General features: G+C 46.3%; 1 protein-coding gene across 2 annotated transcripts in view; it reads left to right on the top strand.

Annotated features, from left to right (window-relative positions):
• The window catches only part of IFRD2 (interferon related developmental regulator 2), a 156959-nt gene extending 134664 nt beyond the window's left edge, over positions 1–22295 (top strand). For both annotated transcript variants that reach the window (XM_078661262.1, XM_078661261.1), the window contains 4 exons: positions 16476–16613; positions 17731–17859; positions 18469–18564; positions 19689–22295. In XM_078661262.1, coding sequence (XP_078517388.1) covers positions 16476–16613; positions 17731–17859; positions 18469–18564; positions 19689–19769 — 444 coding nt within the window. In that variant the 3' untranslated portion in view covers positions 19770–22295. The remainder of the gene's footprint in view (positions 1–16475; positions 16614–17730; positions 17860–18468; positions 18565–19688) is intronic.
• Positions 22296–23500: the final 1205 nt, after the last annotated feature.

Raw genomic sequence — 23500 nt, forward strand, 5'->3', positions numbered from 1 at the left:
TCGTTGGAGGGATGGGGTGCAGTGCTCCGAGAGCTTCAAGTCAGTGGCCACTGGAGTCCAGAACAGCGCCAGTGCCATATCAATTTCCTGGAGCTGACGGCCATTCGGTTGGCTTTGCAGGCTTTCCTTCCCAGAGTTCGCAACCATACAGTGCTGGTCCGGACGGACAATATGACGGCCATGCACTAAGTCAACAAGCAAGGAGGTACCAGATCGCAAACTCTGTCCACAGAGGCTCAACGGATCTGGGATTTTGCGATTCTACACAACATCACTCTGACAGCCGAACACCTGGCGGGATCACTCAATGTCAAGGCGGATGCCTTGAGTCGACAGACAGAAGTGACTCACGAGTGGGAATTGAATCAGTCCATTCTGGACAGGGTGTTCTCGGTTTGGGGGACGCCAGCCATCGACCTCTTTGCTTCTCCGGAGAACGCCAAATGCCGGTTTTACGCAAGCAAAGTTCACCATCAGGGGTCCCTGGGGAACGCTCTTTCGATGGCTTGGTACAGCACATTCTTTTACGCTTTTCCTCCAATCCCCCTCATTCCTCGAGTTCTCCGGAAGATGAAGGCAGAGCCCTGCAAAATGATTCTAATTGCTCCAGCATGGCCCAGACAATTCTGGTACACAGAGCTTCTGAGGCTCTCCCAAGCTCCTCCAATTCGCTTACAACCCATTCCGTCCCTGTTGTCAAGGAGTCGAGGGCAGGTTTACCATCCCGACCCGAAATCGCTCCACTTGACGGCGTGGCTCCTGAACACAGAGTTCAGTCATCTAACACTCTCCCAGGAATGCAGAGAGGTTTTGTCTCAGGCCAGAGCACCAAGTACCAATAAGCCTTACAAGGCAAAATGGAAACGATTCTCCTTGTGGTGTCAAGGTCAAGGTCTCCATCCTTACAAATCCCAACCTCATCAATTGTTGCCATATTTACTATCTCTGGCTAAGTCTGGCTTGGCACATTCATCAGTAAAGGTACATCTAGCGGCCATATCAAGGTTTCGACGCAGTTCTTCAGGTCCTTCCTTATGGTCCTCTAGGATCGTTAAACAATTCTTAAAGGGCTTATTCCGGATGTATCCGCCAGTTCGTCCGCCTCCACCAGTTTGGCAGCTCAACCTTGTCCTGGCTCAACTCATGAAAGCTCAGTTTGAGCCTGTGCACAAAGCAGATTTAAAGTTCCTGTCTTGGAAACTTGCCCTCCTCTTGGCTCTAACATCAGCGAGAAGAGTGAGTGAGCTTCAAGCCCTCTCCATAGTGCATCCATTCCTGCAATTTAAAAGAGGGTCTTATTCTTCGCACCAATCCCAAGTTTATCCCTAAGGTGCCATCTGAGTTCCACTTTAATGAACCTTTGATTTTGAAATCTTTCTTTCCACACCCTTCTACGCCTGCGGAACGCACGCTACATTCTTTGGACGTTCAGAGATGCTTAAAATTTTATTTGGAGCGCACACGTCCCTTTCGGAAGTCAACTCAGTTGTTTGTGTCCTACAGCGCACCACGGAAGGGATTTCCTTTGGCAAAGAGTGACATTTCCCGCTGGATCTCCAGTGCGATTCAATTCTGTCATCAGGAAGCAGGCAGGCCACTGGACAGTAGAGTCCGTGCACATTCCACAAGATCTGTGGCATCGTCGGTGGCTCTCTTCTCGGGAGTCGCCATTAAGGACATAGGCAGGGCAGCAACGTGGAGCAGTACTCATACCTTCACGAAACACTTCTGCCTGGAGTCTGCAGGACGAGACGACGCGGCTGTTGGTCAGGCAGTCCTGCGGAATCTTTTTCATTGAGAGGTGAGCTTTCCCTACGATCCCTCCATCCTGGTGAGCACATTTTGTTAGTTTTCTTATGCTATATGTATTGCTGATATGGTTATGTGATGCCATGTATTTACAAAATGTGTTCTTGGTAATTTACTGCTAGCTACTCTGATACAAAGCATGGGAATCTATGAAAGTTCCAATACTGGGGCAGGAAAACAAGTTACTTACCTGTAACTTTGGTTCCCCAGTATTGGTAACTTTCATAGATTCCCATGCGCCCACCCTCCTCCCCTGGGAAAGCTCAGTCTTTTTACAGAGATAGTGGCGGTTTGCACAACGGCTACGAAAATCTGAGGCTCTGAGCTCTCTCAGGAAGGTTCTAGAGGGTGAGACTGCTCTGATTGGTCCTGGCAAAAGTTTGGTCTCTTTTTACATAGGATAGGATACAAAATGAGATGAGGCCTAGGCCTAGGCTTCTCTTTTGTTTCTATGGTTTTTATACTACTGAGGCTCCCATTCCGACGACGGGGAATGATACAAAGCATGGGAATCTATGAAAGTTACCAATACTGGGGAACCAAAGTTACAGGTAAGTAACTTGTTTTCTTCCTTTACCTAAAAAAGATGTTTTACATTACTTGTGATCAGGATATCTGCAAAACTACAGACTCTTGTGTTAACCTAGAATTAGATGCAAGGCCTATATGGCCAATAAATAGCTTACATTATCAATCTGAACTAAATTAGAAACTTTTGTATACCAAAATTGAAAAGCCTGTTTTCGAGACATAAATGTTTGTATTTTCAGAACGTATAAGCTAATGCTTTGGAAAAAAAGTTGCATTTTCAAAAGGTTTAAAACTGATGTTTGGGTGATAAATCATGCAGCTTTGGAGAGTAATTATCGGAGTGCCAGAGGTACTGCAGTTATGGCTTCCTTGTATTAGTCATGTAGGATAATTTCAAATTTTGTATTGTAATTGCATTTATATAGCGCTTACTACCCCTGACAAAGCATCAAAGTGCTTTTTCGTTGAGTAACACGCTACCCTGGAACCCAAAAGGATTAGTGGAGAATTGGTATAGTGGAATAATTAAATACTTTTTATCGGTAGACCTGTTAGTCTGTTATTTGGATTGAAAAGGATAGTGGCAGGATGGAAGAGGGAAGGGTTTGAATTTTTATACCCTTATTTGCTATCTCTGAGGTGTTAAAGCACTTTTCAGCGAGTAGCACCCTACTCCAGAATCCAAGAAGGATTAGTGGTGAGTTAGTGTGGGGCAGTGGTCTTCAAACTATCATTGATTAATGCTTATTGAGGGTGTTGACATCATTTGTAGAATGTCTGCACTCGTTTATTGTTGTTACCACAACATGTTAGTGTTACGCGGTCAAGTAATGTGCAGGTATTGCCGGGCCCTCCAAGTATGTCCAGCACAGGTTTGCTAGAGGGAGCTGGGCCGATGCCAGATTTAGTGTAGACTCACACCAGCACCACCCAACCCCTCTCCCTGCCCCCCCTCTACAATTCATTGCACCCCTCCTCCATAACCAAGTGTTAAGTATTGAGCCAAAGAGAAACCGTTTTTTTTCACTAGTGTGTACATAATTACCGTTTCTGTGAGCTTCACGTAGATTGTTTCTCGTTCCTGAAGTCAGCTCTGGGACAAGACCTTGAATCCAATGCTGAAGCTCATGTCAAGGTGGCAATATAAGCAATGGCAAAGGTAATCAGTTTAGTCTGTGAGGTTGATTGACTTTGTGTTGTTTTTTTTTTTGTTCTAACTTTCACCCATGCTGCCCAGAAGCGATGCAATATGGAAAAGAAAACCTTGGCAAAGACAAATAGCTGTACAATGTGGCCTTCCAACATTCTTTTACCATGTTGTACAGCAGCCCAACTGCTGTGCAGCATGGCTGAAAGCCAATCAAAAAGCGCTGACGCAGCCTAGGGTTGATTGTCATAGCACTTTATTTTTATTTATTTTTTAACACTTTCAGCCAGGCTACAGAGCAGTTGGCCTGCTGTACAACATGGCTAAAATAAATTGACACCACCAGTAGATCTCGCTTAGGCGAGACCTATTGGCTTTGCCAATGCTTGCCTTTTCAGTTCTCAATTCTACATTAAGATGGCACAATAGTCTGGTAAGAGTACCTCGTCACTGACCTCACAGAATGCGAATCTCCTTTCTAACACTCGGTGCGCCTGTGTTGCCTGGTAACAACTGGGGGAGAGGAGTTGGCCTAACGGCTAAGGCGCTTGACCTCGGACCTGGGGATCTGGGTTCGAGTCTCTGTAATGACGCCAAAAACCTCCTGTGATTCTGGGCAAATCACTTAATCTCCCCGTGCCTAAAAAATGAAAGTGTTTCCTCATGTAAAAAACCGTAACTTGTGCTATGTAAAGCGCTGTGATATCTGATTCAGTTCGGGTCTAGTTCGCGCTATATAAAACTCTACAAAAAAAAAACGTTTGCTGTAGTGCTGTGAAGAAATCGAAGGGGATGGAGAATGTTTTGTCAAATTTACAGAGGAGTTGGGGGGAAGTGTGGAAATTTTTTGAGGTCACCAATAACTTGGTCTCTTGGGGCTTTACGCTTTCATTAGCAGACTCTTCTCTTGGATCGTGGTATCCCACGGCTGCTTTCTTTTAAACTGCATCTTTCGGATTACTAGCTACTAAGCGATTAATCTGCCAATGAAAGGTAAAAGGTAAGCTATAAACCACCTGATGGGGAGGAACTCTAACAATGGTATGTCAGTCCGACAACCCCCCCCAAATATCTCTTCTCATACATACACTCTGAATGGACAAACTATCTTGCTACTCCTCACACCCGTAGAAGGCCCTGGCTCTTTGCAAACATAGCACAGTACAAACAAGAACAACCTTAGAGGGTGATGTATGTGAGTACTGTTTTGTGGAACTTTAGTCTGTGGATCATACAAAATGGTGACGTGAGGTAGTTCCCTGTGATCTTCTGAGTCCTTGGTATAGCCGGGGCTGATTGATGGGTGATGCTGAGCCCTTTTTTTGGAGGAGGGGGGTTTTGCAGCGTGAATCTTTCTGGATTCACTGCTGTGCATTATTCCGCGGTCTTGTGGTTGGGTCCGGATTCGTAGTCTTTTCTTTGTTTTTTTTTATTTTTATTTCTTAGCCCAGGTGGGTGTCGGCGTCACACCCCCTTGGGTGTATTTCCGGTGACGTCGGCATGCTTCCTGCGGAAGCTCCCACTCTTGGGCGCCATCTTCAGATTCTTTTTTTCCGCGGTCGGGTCTGGATCGTTCCCGTTTGGGCTCCAGACATTTTTGGAGAAAGAAGAAAGAAAATACAGAAAAGACGAGGAGAAGTCATCTGAAGACTCCAGGGGACTTCATCGACGAAAAACCAGCAAGGATAAGGCGTTTTCCATCGAGATCTTCGACGACCGTCGACGAACACGCGACCAGAGAGGCCCTGGACGCTCGAGGATGGACAACACGCCGTTCAAGTTCTGCCGTAACTGCCACCACAAGTACGCGCAGAAGGACCAGCACCCGGTATGCAACCTTTGCCTACCGGTGGACCACGAAAGCGGAGACTGCAACGCCTGTTCCGCCTTCACCCCGAAGACCCTTCGTGTGAGAGAGAGGCAGAGGGTAGCACACGCCGCCCTCCAGGGGAAGGCCCCGACTCCGTCACTCTACGAGCTGGGGATGTCCTCCGAGGAAGAAGACAACGCTGCCGCCGAAGACGACAGCTACACGGTCGTAGAGACCGATTACACGAAGACTTCTGACAAGGTAGGAGACTCTTCGGCCCCCAAGAACCCGAGAGACTCTGAGTCTAGAAAAATCGAGGGCAAGACCCCGAAAGCGCCGACGCCAAAAAAGGCGGCGTCCGCGACTACTCCCAGGCCCAGCGGATCCTCCGAGAAGGAGTCCCCGGCGCCGAGAGCTGCTGATCAGCAGAAAACGTCGAAAATCGTCCCCGAAAAGGATCGATCGACGCCGAGGGAGAAAGACCCAAAACTGACGACGACGACCAGAGAACCGAAATCCGGTTCGACGTCAAACTTCGACTCCGAGAGGCACGGCGACGAGCCTTCCGCCGAAGAGAGCGGCCGACCCATCCGACGCGGAACACGCGGCCGAGATGGAAAAGAAAAGAAGGCGCCTCGAGGCAGAAATGGAGAACATCATGCAGCGGAAGAAAGATTTCGACGCAAAGATGAAAGCCTTCACGATCCCTCACAAGACCAAGCCACCGGTGATGGAGGCGGTCGAGGAGGAAGAGGAGATCGCCGAAGTCACCGAGGAACAAGACCAGGACGTCGAGGTGATCGACGACCAGGAGGAGTACGAGAATCCCTACGATAGTTACAACTATGGGGAGGAGGAGGAGGGCAGGACAGACACAGTCGGCACCCTCGGACCTTCAGGAGGTAGATTACATCGATGTCGACACCGACAGCCCGGAGGAGGTGGTCGACACCTACCCCTCGAGGCCCTCGCCGCCGGACGACATCGGGGCCTACAACTCGGTGATACAATCTGCCGCAGCAGCTTTCAAGCTCAAGCTCGACGAAGAGAAGCAGAAAGCAGACTTCCTTCTAGAAACATTGCTCCCAACACAAACGAGGAGCCAGTTCCTTCCAATGCTCGAGAGCGTCTTGGCTCAGGGGAAGGAATCTTTCAGGGAGCCCGCAACATGCAAGGCAGTAACTCCCAGAACTGAGAAGAAGTACAAGCATGCCACAAAGGACCCGGCCTACATTCAGGGCACGGTCTCCGCAGACTCCATTATCACGGCCACAGCAAGGAGGAGGGCTAACGTACCCACTACCTCGGGCCCACCACCGGATAAGGAGAGCAAAAGGATGGATCTGGTGGGCAGAAGGATCGAACGGAATGCCGCGACCCACTGGCGCATGGCTAATTCCAACGCCCTGATAAACAGGCACATGTACCAAATCATGGAGGGACTAGGGCAGTTGGTGAAGGACTTGCCCCAGGATGCCAGGCAGAAAGCCGAAAAGCTGGTTGAAGAGGGAAAGAATGCGGCAAATTCTTGCCTTAAGACGGCCCTGGATGGGGCAGACACCGCCAGCAGGCTCATGATGATGGGCGTCACGGAAAGGAGGCACGCCTGGCTCAGGATATCCGGTTTCAAACCGGAGGTGCAACACAGTATCCTGAACACACCGTTCAACGGCAGCACGCTTTTCGGACCAACAGTTGATGAACAGCTCAGCCAACTGAAGAAAGATAACGAAACAGCAAGATCCATGGGAGCATTGCAGTTCAGAGGGAACAAGAGGGGCACCCCGTCACGGAGGCCCGGCGGGAGAGGCGGAAACCAGCCAGGTACATCACACCAGGCTTTCCAGCAAACGCACCAGGCAGACTCGCAGAGTCAGCAGGGTCATCAGAAGCAGCCCTGGCAGTACCAACAAAGAGGCCAGTCCTTTCGAGGGAGAAATGGACGGGGACAAAATAGAAGAGGGGGCCAGCAGCCCACCTCCAAGTGACTTCAAAAAACTCCGTGTGCCCGCCCGCAAAAAAGACCCCAGGGGGCAGCACGTACAGATGGGTCAAGACAAACTAGACACCTACGACCACAGGACACCAGTGGGAGGAAGATTAAGATTCCACCTCCAAGAGTGGAGAGAAATCACATCAGACAAATGGATCCTCAACATTATCCAATTCGGATACTGCATAGAGTTGGAGGGGAGGCCAACAAGCAGAAAACCAAAAAGAAAGCCACTAGCAAGCAAACAGCTGCAGTGCCTTCAGGAAAAAGCAAAAGAACTCCTGCAGAAGCAGGCCATAGAACGGGTACCCTTCAAGGAAAGAAACACAGGAGTATACTCAACGTACTTCCTGGTACCAAAAGTAGACGAGACAATGAGACCCATTCTCGATTTACGGTTCATGAACAAATTCATAAGAACGCAAAAATTCAAAATGACCTCCCTGCAAGAGGTGCTCCCACAATTGCAGATCGGGGACTTCATGGTCACTATAGACCTCAAAGACGCATACCTGCACATCCCAATGAACAGAAAGCACAAACACATGCTCAGGTTCACCGTCGGAGAAAGCCACTACCAGTTCACGACACTGGCCTTCGGTCTAAAATCGGCACCAAGAGTTTTCACAAAGTGCCTCGCAGCAGTCGCAGCGCACCTAAGAAGGCAAGGAATACACGTATACCCTTACCTGGACGACTGGCTGGTGAAAGCAAACTCATACCAGAAATGCAAGCTGCACGCACATACAGTGACCAGCACGCTCCTAAACCTGGGGTTCTCCATCCATTGGAAGAAATCATCAATGGAGCCAGAACAAGTGAAGATCTTCCTGGGAGCTCAGATCAACACCTTACAGGGCAAGGTGTTCCCCAGCGAGAAGAGGGCGAGGGCGCTGGTGAAGGAAACTCGCCTCTACCGGAAGGGACAAGCTCGGACAGTGAGGACTGCGAGCAAGATCATGGGGATGATGGCATCATGCATCCACCTGGTACCGAATGTACGACTCCACATGAGACCCATTCAAGAATGGCTACAGGAGCAATGGTCACAAGCTACAGGCAGTTGGGAGGATCTAGTGGTTGTAACGCACGCAGTGCAGAAGGAGATGACATGGTGGACCATGGAGAACATAGCAAGGGGAAAGCCTCTAACGCCCCCAACGCCAACAGTGACCATCACCACAGACGCATCCCTGAAGGGATGGGGCGCTCACATGGAGGAGCTCAAGGTGAGGGGACTGTGGACACCGACGGATGCCACAAAGCACATCAATTACTTAGAATTGAAGACAATCTTCCTTGCACTGAAAGCCTTCCAAACAAGACTGTACAAGCACAAGGTGTTGATACAAACAGACAACACCACTGCGATGTTCTACATCAACAAGCAGGGGGGCACCCAGTCGGCCCCGCTTTCAACGCTAGCGCAGGAGATATGGAGATGGGCCATCCCTCTCAAGATAGACCTGCTGGCCATACACCTGCCAGGGAAGGACAACATACAAGCAGATTGGCTCAGCAGGCAGACATCGGCATCCCACGAGTGGGAGCTCAATGCTCAGGAGACAAGGCGCCTATTCGACAGATGGGCAACTCCATCGGTGGACCTGTTTGCCACACGCCAGAATGCAAAATGCCGAAACTTCGCATCCAGGCAGCCCGAGGAAGGGTCACTAGGGAATGCCCTATGGATAGATTGGGCAAGGACATTTGCCTACGCCTTTCCCCCGATACCACTGATGCACAGAGTACTGAGCAAGTGCAGAGCGAGCAACATGACACTGATACTGGTCGCACCACAGTGGGCGAGGCAGACATGGTACTCGCAGATCATGGAGATGACACAGTGTGCACCCCACAGATTCAGCAGGAGAAAAGACTTACTCTCCATGCAGAACGGAGAGGTGCTACACCCAGAGCCAGAGAGCATGAGCCTAGTAGCGTGGCTCCTGAGGACATAGAGTTCGCACATTTAAGATTGCCAGAAAGTACACTGAAGGTCCTGCGGGAGGCAAGAAGGCCTAGCACTCGGAAGTGCTATGTGGCAAAATGGAAGAGGTTCACAATATGGTGTAGACAAGAAAGACTTCACAATAAAATGAAGAAAGATTCCACAGGGCTAAAGTACCTGACGCACTTGCTAGAGAAGAACCTTAGCTCATCCTCCTTGAGGGTTCACTTAGCAGCGATAGTCGCCTACACAAGGGGTGAAACTTGCAGGAGTTTCTTCACATCACAGGTGGTGAAGAGATTCCTAGAAGGGGCGAAAAGGATCGCACCGCCCAAGCGGGTGCCGCCACCGGCATGGAACTTGAACATAGTCCTAACGGAACTCATGAAAGAGCCCTTTGAACCGCTCCACAAGGCGTCCTTAAAGATGCGAACTATGAAAACAGCTTTCCTGGTTGCAATAACGTCCCTACGCGGAGTAAGCGAGCTTCAGGCTCTGACGCTACAAGAACCCTACATACAAATACACAATGACAGGGTTGTGATGAGGACTGACCCAAACTTCATGCCGAAGGTGGTATCTAAATTTCACATGAACCAGTCTATACAGATACCGAGTTTTTTCCAAAAACCAACAACTGCTGCAGAGCGAGCTCTGCACACCCTGGACGCCAGAAGGGCAGTCATGCACTACATCGAAAGGACGAAGGGACACAGGAAGACGAAACAGTTCTTTGTGTCATTCGCCAACAGTTACATGGGAAAAGCAGTAACCAAAAAGACCGTTGCACGATGGATCGCACAGACAATCCAACTCTGCCACAAGCGGGCAGGACAAGAGCTAGCAGAGGGGACACGTGCCCACTCCACTAGGAAAAAGGGCGCTACAATAGCCTTCCTGGCTAACACACCCATACAAGACATATGCCTGGCGGCAACATGGGCTTCGGTGCACACGTTCACGAAGCACTACTGTGTGGACATACAGATGAACAAGGAAGCTCAAGTTGGACAGAAGGTGCTACAGCACATATTCAATACCCAACGCTCATCTTCCACCCAACCGCCACAGAAATGAGAAACCGCTACAAAATCTATGCACAGCATAGTGAATCCAGAAAGATTCACGCTGCAAAACGAATAGTTTTCTTACCTGTCGGTGTAGTTTTGCAGCTTGAAGATCTTTCTGGATTCACTAGCGAACCCACCCACCTCCGCCAGAAAGATGAGGCTGGAGAGAGAAGAGGTGGTTAACAAAAGAGAGGATTTTAAAAAGTACAAAGCGGTAAAATACCAACTAAATAGAACATTGCCATTACTTTGGAAACGAAAGAAACACGGAAAAAAAGAACCCGAAGATGGCGCTCAAGAGTGGGAGCTTCCGCAGGAAGCATGCCGACGTCACCGGAAATACACCCAAGGGGGTGTGACGCCGACGCCCACCTGGGCTAAGAAAAAAAAAAAAGAAAAGACTACGAATCCGGACCCAACCACAAGACCGCGGAATAATGCACAGCATAGTGAATCCAGAAAGATCTTCAAGCTGCAAAACTACACCGACAGGTAAGAAAACTATTCGTTCTTGCATATTTGAGGAAAGTGCAACTTTCCCTAAAGTATTCTAGGGTGCTTAATATTCTAATTTCTATAATTTCAGCCCTCTAATATTTTGGAGAAAGTTAAAAAAGAAATAAAAACTCCAGCTATTTTTATTTTAAAAAGGGATGAAAGGTTGTAACTGTGATGCTGTAGACGGCTGTTTCTATCTTGAAGAAGCCATTGCAATTAACTTTGCCATCATGGTGTTTAAGTCCTATTCTACCTAATTCCACCAAGGCAATACTGTCTGTGGAGTATATTGGAGGTTACCTGAGTTGCATCTATAGTCTAGGGCTAACCGGCCTCGATGCAATGAGGCACTAGCACATAGCTTTCTGTTGGCTACTTGGAATTTCTGTGCCTATATTTAATGGAATAAAGAATATTACTGTTAAGATTACGCTTTTGTGTTCATTTGGGAGTTGATTTTTTTTCTTTGGTTCCTGCTTGTGCCATTGTTTGCCTGTCTTTGTGGTTCAGCTTGGGCTCCTGTCACTTAATCTCCTCATCCTGTTCAAATACCGAGACAAAATGTCAAGCTGTTCGAGTTGACCTCTTTCATTTTCTCTGATATTAAAGTGCGAGGATTTCTCCCTTACCCCTCCACTTCTTGTTGCTTTAGCGAGCCTCTGTCACTGGTCCTTCAGCGGTCTAACTTCGTAACACAGTTATGGGCAAGGCTTGGGCACCTCGTGTCACATTTGTTCTGATGCTTGTTTATATAATGTGAACTCTAGCAACCCGAAATTGTTGGAGAGCTTTACATGAGCGCTATTTATACTACACAATGCCAAATTAATTTGGGGGGAGGGTGCATTTTTATAGATGCAAACGGGACTGAGCGAAAGATATTAGAGCGTTTTACAAACGCACCAGTTACATTAAACAAGGGCAGGTTAATTTTTTGTCTTTAGGTGTGAGGATTAAGTAATGCCAACGCTGTCCCTATTCATTCGTTATTTCCCCCTTGCCTGACAAATGGGAGCGTTTTGTTGCTGTGTCCAGTGCACCTATACTCAGGGGGCTGGGGCAGAGAGCGGGGGGTGGGGGCTTGCAGTTAAACAGCTGGTGCAAGCAGGGTTTTGAATCTAAAACTCTGGAGAAGGGCGCCTGGTGAATATAGACCTGTGAAAGGAGGGTTGTGACGTCTCTGCCATTGGAAAGTACTTCACTGAATTTTGTCCTAGGCTGTTATACTCTAGTGATACAGTTGCACATAGAATGTTATAGTGCTTTTAACTTGCATCAAGGCACTTGTCTTTCTGTCTGCGTTAAACTGTGGAATGTGCTCATAAATGTTTTCTGAGGCAAGAATGTATTCCGGAATCACACTGCTTGACCCAGTGTTTAGTAACTAAATACTTTTTCAGTTTCTGGTGGCACAGCACGCATGATAATGTGCTGCATGGCTATACACTTATAAGGTCCCAAAGGCGAGACCTAGTGGCTATTCCATTGCTTGTTTTCTATCTTGGGACCACTTACTGCAGTGTTGCTACGGCAGCTCTCACATCAAAAACTGTAGCAGTCCTTGCATCCGTTCACTTGTCTGAAAGAAACTGTCCTGCTATCCTGGAGATTTGTTAAATTTGTTCTTTAATTGGGGGCATTTTCACAGTTTAAGTCCTTTTGTTGCATGCAGAACGAGTCTGGTCATCCAGTGCAGTCTGGTGGCCACACCTCAACCACTCCAGTTGAGACGTTTTTGGTTCATACTCGCCCCATCATTTATAATCTGAGCAAATGCGATTGGGCTTCTTGCTCTGTGCTCTGATTGAAACTATTACCGCACTGATTATCAACCGGGCGGTGAAGTGTGCGTGCCCTGCAAATGCGGGCAGATTGAGGAGTTGGAGGATAGGCGAGTAGAGCGCGCGTTCTTTAAACCTTTGTATTTCCGCACATATCCTTCTATTTATTGCCCCAGAAATTGTTTGACAGGTGCCTTTCGACTGCTAATTGAATCTGCGTGCCCGGAGGTGCCAGACTATATTTTACGCAGGTGTCCACCTTTCTTTTCAAAATGACCCTCCTTTAAAAGGGAGTGTTCGTTCAAGCGTACTGGGGAACCAAAATGCTTTTGTGAGAGAAACTCTGACCCTGCATACAAGTCAGGATGTGCATGATTTTGTAACCGAGGGTATGGTTGTCTGAGGTGAACGATGTACCTAGCTGTGCAGGTGTTTTTTATTTTTATTTTTAATTTAAACGTGTGTGGGTAGTTGTTTAGAAACTGATGCCGACGTCGTCCCTGCCTGACAAATGGGAACATTTTGTTTTTAGGTCTTGTCTGAGCCAGCACATGCTCTGCTCTGCGAGACATTTAGTTAGTGGGTTTTCAAAGTGCTACCACACGCTTTTGCTGGCCTTAAGCTTGCGGTTACCACATGTGCAGCCGCCAACCGGGCTTTCTGTAATGGCTCATTAAGCCTTACAGCGTGTGAATCCTGCTCTTCCACCCCCTTGCCCTCTGCTCTCACTACCCCCTCCCTTCTCCCCCTCTCTCCTTGTCTGCTTCATAACAGACTTGACTGTTTACTAGAAGGCTTTTTTTTTATGTGACATTGATCACACGCACAAAGTAAATTCCTAGACAAACCATGCGCCAACCACCTTGGGGAATGGAGTTCATGCTCCACAGCGTGAGCCCAGACACTATGCACCACAGTGCCACATGCCCCCTCTACACGTGCACCATAGCACTCCTTACCAGACAAAACCATACACCGGCAGCTCGTGAACCACAGCCATAGAGCCGGGGAACTATGCACCACAGCATTCCCTCTCCATGAGCACCACAGCATTCCATACCTCGTTAGTAGCCACTGTGGCGAATGCCTACAGCCCGCACTCTACCGCAAGTCCACATAAAACTGTAGCAATCGTATGCAGTTGGGCCTGTATCCTGAGCACCACAGTATGGCTGGCTGTACACAGACTACCACTGCACGGGGCTCAATACTCGTCACTACGCTGCACGTCCAAGCCAAGCTCTGCACTCCGCTGCACCAGACACTACATATCCAGCTGGGACCCTAGGTACCACAGCAGCAGTGGCAATGCCTGAGATACCTTTCATACCACAGAAAGATACACCATACCTGGCACACCGCTGTACCAGAGTCCATATCGGGTACCGGAGTCCATACCACAGGACAATGCACCTTACATAGCAGGCACACAACAGCACTGCTGTCCATACCTAACAGCACCATACATACCACAGGACAAGACACTGAATTACCCGGCAATCCAGAGTCCATATCTGATGGCTCCATACATACCAGAGTACACATCTGGCACCCGAGTCCATACCACAGGACAAGGCACCATACATATCCGGCACAGCACAGGACGCCATGTCTGATACTGAAGCAGCAGGCTTAAAGCACCACAGAGTGCTTGAACCAAAAATGCAAGACCCCTGTTCACCACCGTTGATCCATAGTCCAAGAAGCCGTCCATTAATCTTTATCCACATCACAGACCCCCGCATCCAGACTCCATCGCCAGTCCAGGACCCCCACAGCCTTCATCCACAGTCCAGTCCAAGACCCCATCCACCAGCCTTGAACCATAGTGCAAGACCCTGTGTACCACCATCCTAGAAGCCATATATTAACCTTTATCCACATCACAGACTCCGTTCAGTCACCATCGCCGGTCCAGGACACCCCCATTCTCCTTGGGGGGAGACCTAGGGAGCAGGAATCATTAGACACCACCCCCTTTACCCACCAACATCAATGAACAAGCATTGGCATAGCCAATAGGTCTCGCCTTTGGGACCTTATAAGTGTTTAGCCATGCACCAGTTTGTTGTTGCACCAAGGATATTGTGCTGCATAACTATATACTTAATAGGTCCCACAAGTGAGACCTATTGGCTATGCCAAAGCTTGTTAAGTCTAGTGCTGCTATACCCATAGGGTTTAAGATCACAAGTTGTTCAACTGAGGCACTTGCAACGTTATACCACAAGAGGGTGCCCCAACGTAACATTTTTATTTATGTGCGTTACTTCTTTATAAATACATCATAAATGTACAGCATAGCATTAAAATACAATTCACTCCCAGTTTGACCTCTACCCATTGCCTCATTTAAATTCCACAAGGAACATGCAAGCTATTTTCTGGATGCTCCCTCATTAAAGCCTGTTTGGCATCTGCGCTTGAAGCGCAACACTTGCGGTTCTTGGCACCACCAGAAAAATGCAGGCAGTGTAAAAAAAAAAAACCCTAGAGTTTTCTTCTGCAGTATTATTGCATAAACTACTTGTGCGGAATCAGATCCTCATGCACAGTGCTGTGATTTAAAAATAAAATGTGTCAGTCAGTCGTGTAGCACTTTGGTTAGTGTGGAAGTCTTAGGACTGAAAGATGTGTAGAAGAGACAGATGTAGGAACTTCAGTGCTGCGTCTTCCGTTTAGAGGTGCAATCTATTACCTTCAAAAGTAAATGCCATTGTTGTCTTCACAAGCTCAATGGCCTGGTGTCTCAGCACAGTAGCCCTCTAAACTTCAGACATCTGGTAACGTAACAATCTTTTATTGGTTGGAGGGTTCATCCGGCCAACTGTATCAAAGAACCACCTAAATTATCAATGAAAATCCGAGAACTGCGAAGGACACCACACGGTCTGCTGCAGGACTCTACAGATAGCGGCAATTTGCCCAATGCATTCCCCTCCAAGCCTGTGCATGTTCAGTTTCCCATTGAGCAGTTCGGTTCGGAAATGGGCCACAACGTGCTCCCAAGCATGCATTTTAATGGACATTTGCTGCTAAATTAGGGAAGTGGCTTTCAGGCCATGCACATTTGGTATGCGGTCACTTTGATTTGGTGTGCGTAATACCATCCCTCCATACCTGACTGACATGCAGTTTCAGATGGTTAGTTGCTGACTGCTAACAAAAATTGTCACAGGGTGGGAGCCAAAGTATCCAGCTCAAGTACGTTGAGCATTCCTCTGCATCGTCTTTAGATGCGTCCTTAAAGTGAGTTAGCCTGCTTACTGTAAAATCGAAGACTTCGATGGTGAAGTCTCGCTTTTGGAACGTTATGGGCTATCCATCGGTGAGGTGTATGATAAATACACTTCTTTCAGGCTATGACGCGAACCATCAATCTAGTCTGATTACCGAACACACCTAAACATAAGTTGCATACCCAGTCCCTCTTTTGTGGTCTATTTCACTAGCTAACCTCTGCTTCTCTTGGGCAGCTAACACTAGTATTGTACCTTTTTTGCGCATTGGAGAGAAGGTTTTCTTTTGAATGAAGCTTTTCTTCAGCAGTAGGCACTTTAAGATCTTGGTGCCTGGCCAATGTGATGCAAGCTTGCTCTGCACTTTCTATATCTCACAACTACTGCTGTTTGTTGATTAGAGGATCGCGTTATTGGAAATTATCTTGTACAGGAAGCCGCGTTTGTGAAGACTAGCCGGGTTTTTTAAATGTCAGATGGTTGGCTCATATTGTGACGGTAGTGGTGCATTCAGATTGAGGGGTTGAGCAACCTAGTTGGGCTGTCTGCAGAGGTTGGGAAACTAAGCTATAATTATTTCTTTTGGATTGACTGTTTTCCTACTATTCAATAGTCTGGTTTTTTTTTTGTGTTTGTTTTTGATCAGGAGGATTTCTTCTATGAAGACACTGACCTGCTTTGTACAAAGCTGAAAGCCCTGGCTACAGACAGCAACAAGTATCGGGCTAAACTGGACCGCCGCAAGCAACGCTCTATTTTCAGAGACGTATTGCACTTCATTGAGGTAAAAGGTTCATTAATGCATATTTGGATTTTACCACACTGCATATACGGTCTACCAACATTTGTAATCTGAAATGGACCATTTACCCCATTATCAAGATCCAAAACTGGGTGTGAAGACTGATCCTGTGTATGTGGAGGAGACCATGTGTAGGTCTAGCCAAAACGCCCCCCACCCCCTGTTAGAAAATGGAGTGTACTCCACACCCGGAGTGCAAGTAGTCTAGGCTGTGAAAAGACCAATTTCGCAAGATCATGTGGGATCTAATGCATATGGCAGGGCAAAATCATCTTGTTTTCTTCGTGATGCTGTAGTGTGACCCCCGTATGCACCAGGCAATGCCCATTAACTTACTCCAGGACAAAATCTAGTTTAAGATATCCTTCCTGATCTGGGGTCCTGGTTAGGAGGTTTATCTTTCTTTGCTGAGAAATGGAGCATGTTCCACGGACACAGAAAATCGGTGTAGAATTTTTGCTACATCCTAACTACAATACTTGTTAATTACTCCCTCAATCCTCCCAACACTGCACCCCGAACAGACATTGTCTTTGGTCGTTTCAAAGGGGCATTGTGAATCAGAAACCCAGACCTTTATGGGACTCATCTGTATAGGTTTGATGCATGATTTAAAATTTCCAGTTACTTTCTCATCCCATGACATGCAATCCTAATCCAGTTTTCAATGATAGGACACCAGTGCAAAATCCCATTCATATGATGCACACACAGGGTATGCAGTAAGAGGGGGGGGGGGCATGACTTCCATCTCTTACATGCAGAACACTCATTAATGGGCCTCTCTACTCTGGCTTGCTTTTGGCCACTTTTCAGATCACTGTTGCTTTATGACGGAGATAAGCAGTGATGTGTGTTTTTTGGGGTTTTTTTTTTTTGTTTTTCCTGTGGCTTTTTTTTTTTTACGCTGGCACTTTCAGCTGTTGTAAGATAATTGCCTATAGTAAACTTGGGCGTGAGTTTAGCCTTTGTGGACAGCTACAAATTAAGAGCATGGAATCTTTAACTTCCACTTCTTTTAAGCATCAATATCTCCGTGGGCTTGGAGATGGACTTGATCGCGGAGGACTCACTGGTTAATTTCTTGTGCCACCTGCAGAATGGAGAGTGCCACGAGGAGACCATCAAGTTTGGCCTGGAGTGTATGTACATAGATAGCTGGGTTAGGAGGAGAACGTACAACGCCTTCAAAGAAGTCCTGGGCTCAGGAGTGCGACATCATCTCCAGGTATGATTAAGGAGGACCTTTCAAAGGCAAGGTTGTGGGCAACTGGTGGTATGTAGTACTTGACTGGTGGTAGTGTAACATAGCTGTTAACAGGTGAAGCACATAATTCTGTTTAATTTGATCACATTTTGCTTCCTGCCCGGCCCCCATCCGCAGTCAATTACACTTTACCCTCCCATTTTGTACCTTGTGGCTCGGTTTGCGCCATCCAGATGCCACATTTTCAAACCTAGCCTGTTTAGTTTTGCTATTTCCTGCGTACACCCCACTGAAATACTGAAAATGGGGAGAGCTGGTTAGATTCCATGAAGACTGCACCCCTAAATCCTTCAACTTGCTGCTGATTGAGAGTTCCACGACCCCCATTAGGGTAATATGCTAGTCAAAAGTACAATTCTTCGTGAGATCCTATCGGACCAACATCTTGTGATTCACCCAAGATACGGTTTAAGCTTTAATTTGGAAGTAACTGCATTGAAAGCTGACAGTCCTAATCTGTTAGTTGCTTGTGTAAAATGTAAGGAGTGGGGCGTGTCTGTTAAGCAGGGTTGTCTGTTAAACAGGGTTGTCTCCGGAGTTCCTAATTCTAGTGTCATACTTTTTACTTAGAATAATGAACTCCTCCGAGACATCTTGGAACTGGGTCCTCCTATTGTGTTGGATGCAGCTGCTATCAAAGCCAGCAAGATCACACGAGTGGAAAAGGTATGTGACCGGACAAATGTCCCACTGGGGAGGAATGTAGATTGAGAATTGGCTTGTATCCAGTGCTTTAAGTAGTAACTTCTGTTTTAGATTTACATTTCATCCATATTTCTTTAGTCCCTGCCCTTTTTCTGCCCCTAAACAAAATATGAATCCGCAAAAGTACCCTTATATAGTGATCATAGGATTGTGACCAGGTTTCTATTTTTTTGTGTGTAATTTGTTTCATTTTGTACTCAAGTGACCTGGCACTGAGGTCTCTATTGGTGCGAGGAGCGGTCATAAATGAGTAGTGACTACATGTCCATTACCACGGGGATTATGTCTAGAAGTAAAATAATGTGGCCTGGTCGGCAGTCACAGCATACACTTTCTGTAGTGAACAGATAGGAAAAGTTATTTTTACTGGCAAAAGGAATTGCCAAATATTAGGGATGCTGTAATAGCAGAAGATGCCAAGGAGTGCGTAGTTGATAGTTGTCCTCCTTAGCTGTCACCCCACCCCCACTGTCGCCTATTAGGAAAACTTGCAATTGTGGCATTAACTTCAAATTGTGATCCTATTCCTGCTGCTCCTTTCTGCCTTAAGCGTATGCTAGTGGTTTGTATTTACCACTTTGATCTAGTGTCTTCTTTCCATATTCTCTACAACAGGCTAAAACTCTTCCACCCTCCAAAAGTGCACCTTTATTGAGGTTAGGTTTTATTTTTAGGCCATACTTTTGCTGAATCTGGATGGCCAACAGAACCCTTATTGAGTAGTTTGAGGCTTCACAAATTCAGACCCTTTAAAGCTTGAGATGCCACTTGGTATGATTGTGTGTACAGTGTGCATAGGGATTGCTCGGACTGCAAATTTACTACCCATTTGTGATGGAAACTAGCACTGCTGCCACTCTTATGCTGGGATCTTTGGTCTGTTTGATGCTTTAAGCCATGTGTTCTCGACTCGAAAGTGTTTACACTGTTTAGTCTTTAGTTCGTGCTTCTTTCTGTTGGTTTTTGGTCATGGAGTTGTACTTGCTTTTTAATGTTATGTTATCTTCTGATCAAATGTTGCTGTTCATGTCTAACCTAGTCTAATTACTTTTATTTTTTGCATATCTCTACAACTCTATCTACAGCATATGTACAACTCTGCTGCTTTCAAAGCCCGGACTAAAGCTAGGAGCAAAGTGCGTGACAAGCGTGCTGACATCATGTGACCTTGCTGAACTGTGACCCACACTATCCCACATCTGGGCTACACATGCGGCTAGTCTTGCAGAAGGCCCAGATACAAACTACACTTGCCAACCACTGTGATGACTGAAGGAAGATGCCAAAACTACAGCCAAGAAGAGGGGGATACAGCTTTTACAGTGAAGCGTCAGACCCCAAAGTGTGCTGTCCCTCAGCATTCATCAGAGGGGCGTCCTCTAACCTGGGAGTGTTTTATACATCTATTTAAAAAGCATCATTCACTTGACTGAGCAGTGCCATTGCCTATGATCATGGGGAAAGCGTGCTATTGGACTTGTTAGGGCAGCTGGACACGTATTTTGGTCTGACAAGCATGTTTTTAAATTGGAGAAGCATGTTTTGAAGTTAGGATGTGTCAGAGCAGATTCATCCAAGAAGGGCTTTATTTTAAATTGTCATTGCACCTCTAGCTGCCAAATCTTTATCTTTCCTTGTGTTTTAATTTTAGCAGTGCTACCTCTTGACGTCCTTTCCAAAATGTGCTACTTTTTATTCTGCCTGGCCTGCAACTGCCCTTTTAGCCATGTACTCAACTTCCATTAGCGTGCCTTTTTTCTGGTTCTAGTTGGGTCTCCACATTCCCTCCACCTTTTCAATTGAAAATGCCCTTGAGTGTGTACTGCTGATGCTGGGCTAAGAGCAATCTTGATACCCTCAACGGAGCTCAGGAGCCTGCTTCACCTGCTGCATAAGCACTTGATGCAGTTGTGTCTGCCAGGGATGTCCTAGTAGAAAGGAGGTACCTGTCTGCTCATCACTTTAAATTGCATCCCTCATTCTGGGTACATAGCAGCCCAAGCTCAACCTGTTCAACCCTCCCTTTTACGTAAAATGGCTTGTATTGGAAATCCACTATGTGAGCACTTCCATAAACCAATGGCAAGAGTTTTTGTAATGTGGTGCCTCCTTTTCACTGTGCAAAATGCTGTCTCCTACAGCAACCTCCTGTTCTATTCTCTACCCGCTCCATTTCTCCCTAAGTATAATTCTTTATTCCTACAAGGGTTTTGTGGCCTGGCTCCTGCTGCAGTAGGGCTGATGCTATTATGTTGGTAAACCTCTTCAAAGTACTCGTAATGGTATCATCAAATGAGAGGTTATCCTACAACCCATTCCATTCAAGAAATGGTCTATTGACCAGGTTTTACAAGTGCATGAGTGATTGAAGCTAAGCAGTTGAGAATAAGTCAGTCTGAGGTGGCAGAATTTGTACAGTCTCTGCTCAAATCTAACAATGTGTTTGAAGTGTGATGTTTTCAAGCTACTTGAATATGGGACAGTTGAACTGTTCAGAATGCCCATTGAAATGCTTTGAGACTGGTCCCCATTTTCCTCTGGCTGTGCACTGTCATGCTAGCTGCACAGCTTGGTCAACAGTCACGTTCAACTCCCACATCGCATTGACCATTGAGCTTCTTGTGAAAGAACCTACTGAATCGGTAGCAAAATACACGCAGGGCTTGCAGTCTTATGCAACTGTGGTCCAATGAATTAGTTTTAAAATGTTACGAAAGCCAAAGATTAGTTCCACTGTGTAACCTGAACAAAAGATTTTAAATGGGGGTGAAGTAGAAAAGCGTGTGGTTAAAATGTTGCATTAACAGGCAGTGCCTTTTTTTGGTTTCCTTAAAGAAAGGACTTCCTCTAATGGATCATTTGGACCAGCCATTTTCCACTTTCTCTTCAAAAGCTGAGTGTAGGTCAGTTGTCTCAAAAGATGGCAACACAATCCATTCAGGCTTAAGGGTTTCTGAGATTGCCCATCCCCCCCCCCCCCCCCCCCCACTTTCTCTTCACTTTCTCTTAGTGCAGTTGCGGAATTTAAGTGTGTTTATGACTGTTGCAGTGGTTACTAAGAGTAATGAGAGAACTATCGAGGTATATGGGCACTTTCTTCCCTTAGGCATGCGTGTAAATGCCCTTGCATACCTCACTAACCGTCTGTCAGATTTGCATTTTAGAATGTAGTATTTTTTTCCTGTATCTAATTGCCTGTTGTAGTAGACTTGTGCTGGGTGGGAGCTGCTCTCTTAAACTTCAGACATGCTCTGTATGCTGGCCTTTAATCCATAATGTCGCATTCCTGTTCCTACTTGGTGTTTGAGTTTGTGGCATTACTACTGCAATTCCTGATTTGTAACTGGCTTTCTTTGGTTCAGGGGCACAGCTCACAAGCCTAATGCTTTCACAACTTCTACTATCAACTCTCCTTTCTTCCTTGCCACATCTCTCCCTTCAGCCCAGCTTTCAAGCTTAACAACACTGACAAATTTATTTGCAAGTAAAATCATTAGCCTTTTTTACTCATTGATTTCAATGTTATCCGGGGGTTGATTGACGGTGAAGTGGTATTGTAGGAAGAGGTAAGTTTCCCATGACCTGCATTTTTATGTAAACTGCAGAGTAGAAAAGAAGTACACAACGAATAAAAGCTGGTATTTATTTACAGTTTTTTTTAAATCTGTGAAAATAAAGGTATTGGAAATTTGTTCCAGTTTATGATTTTTTATGACTTGTGTCCAGCTGCGCTGGCCATAGACACAGTGAGGGAGTGACTTTGAGTGCGTGGAAAACTAAACTTTCATGGAGTGCTGATTGAAAATGATAAAATGCAGTTGCCTGAATGAGCAGTGGAAGGATGCAAGTCATCCATTTGAAAAGTTGGTAAAGAGGCAATCCTTCCGTCGAAGGGACGAGCACAAGAGAAGGAAAGCCACCAAATAGGGGAGCATGAGTGTGACCGAAACGCTATTGTCTTTTTCATAAATTTTCTTACTAAACCGATCAGACCAATGGCCTTAGGCTTGTGACGAAAACCACCACAGTCCTGAGCTATTGAGCGTAAGATTTCCAACAAGCAAAAAGTGCAATACAATCCTTTTTTTTTTTTTCTTCACAAAGCACACAACTTTAACAGAATCTATAGGTCTGTCACAATCATTGGTTATTTCATTAGTAATTTCAACAATGTTATTTAAGTATCATTAGTGTAATTTGGGATGTGAGTGATGTAATATGTGGTGACGTGGGTGGTGCACGATGGGGGTGTAGGTTGTGGTTGGTTTACTGCACTGTAGCTGGCATCTATTTTTTTTTTTTCTCATTCAAACACCTAGCTTCACCATCATTATTTTGGTCTTTTTTTCAGTGATTGTGTATGTTAAAATTAAACTGTGAATAACCAAGTGCCCGTACGTCTAGTGAACGAGATTGCTCCCACTAACATTCAAGTATTGTGCTTCGTTGCCACGTTCCACTCGCCATCCACAGACATTTGAATGTTCGTAAGGACTCGAATGCTTTGTTTTTCTCATAGTGGCCTCTATCCTCTCGCCACTGTTTTCTTTGTCATTGCAATACCAACAAGAAATACTTGGACGTTTTATGCCCTATAAATGACCTTCGCCATGACCTGCTGTTCATTGTCCGCCACTGTAGATCCCTTCTCCCTCATCTGGCATTTATAAAGCAGGCCGTCACTAGAGTAGAAATTTAAGCTTAATCACGCAACACAGTGAATTTTGAATATTAACACTGTAGCACACAAGCCACATCAATGGTCTGGATAATGGAAAGACTGAGATTCACCTCACAAGGGGCAGCTCTGTTGCAAGAGTAGCCATTTTGAACTGAACACCATTACAAATCTGACTCCCCTCTTTCACTAATATGGTAGTAAGTAGGGAATTCCACA

Source organism: Lissotriton helveticus, chromosome 9 (assembly GCF_964261635.1).
Source record: "Lissotriton helveticus chromosome 9, aLisHel1.1, whole genome shotgun sequence".
Taxonomy (NCBI): Eukaryota; Metazoa; Chordata; class Amphibia; order Caudata; family Salamandridae; genus Lissotriton; species Lissotriton helveticus.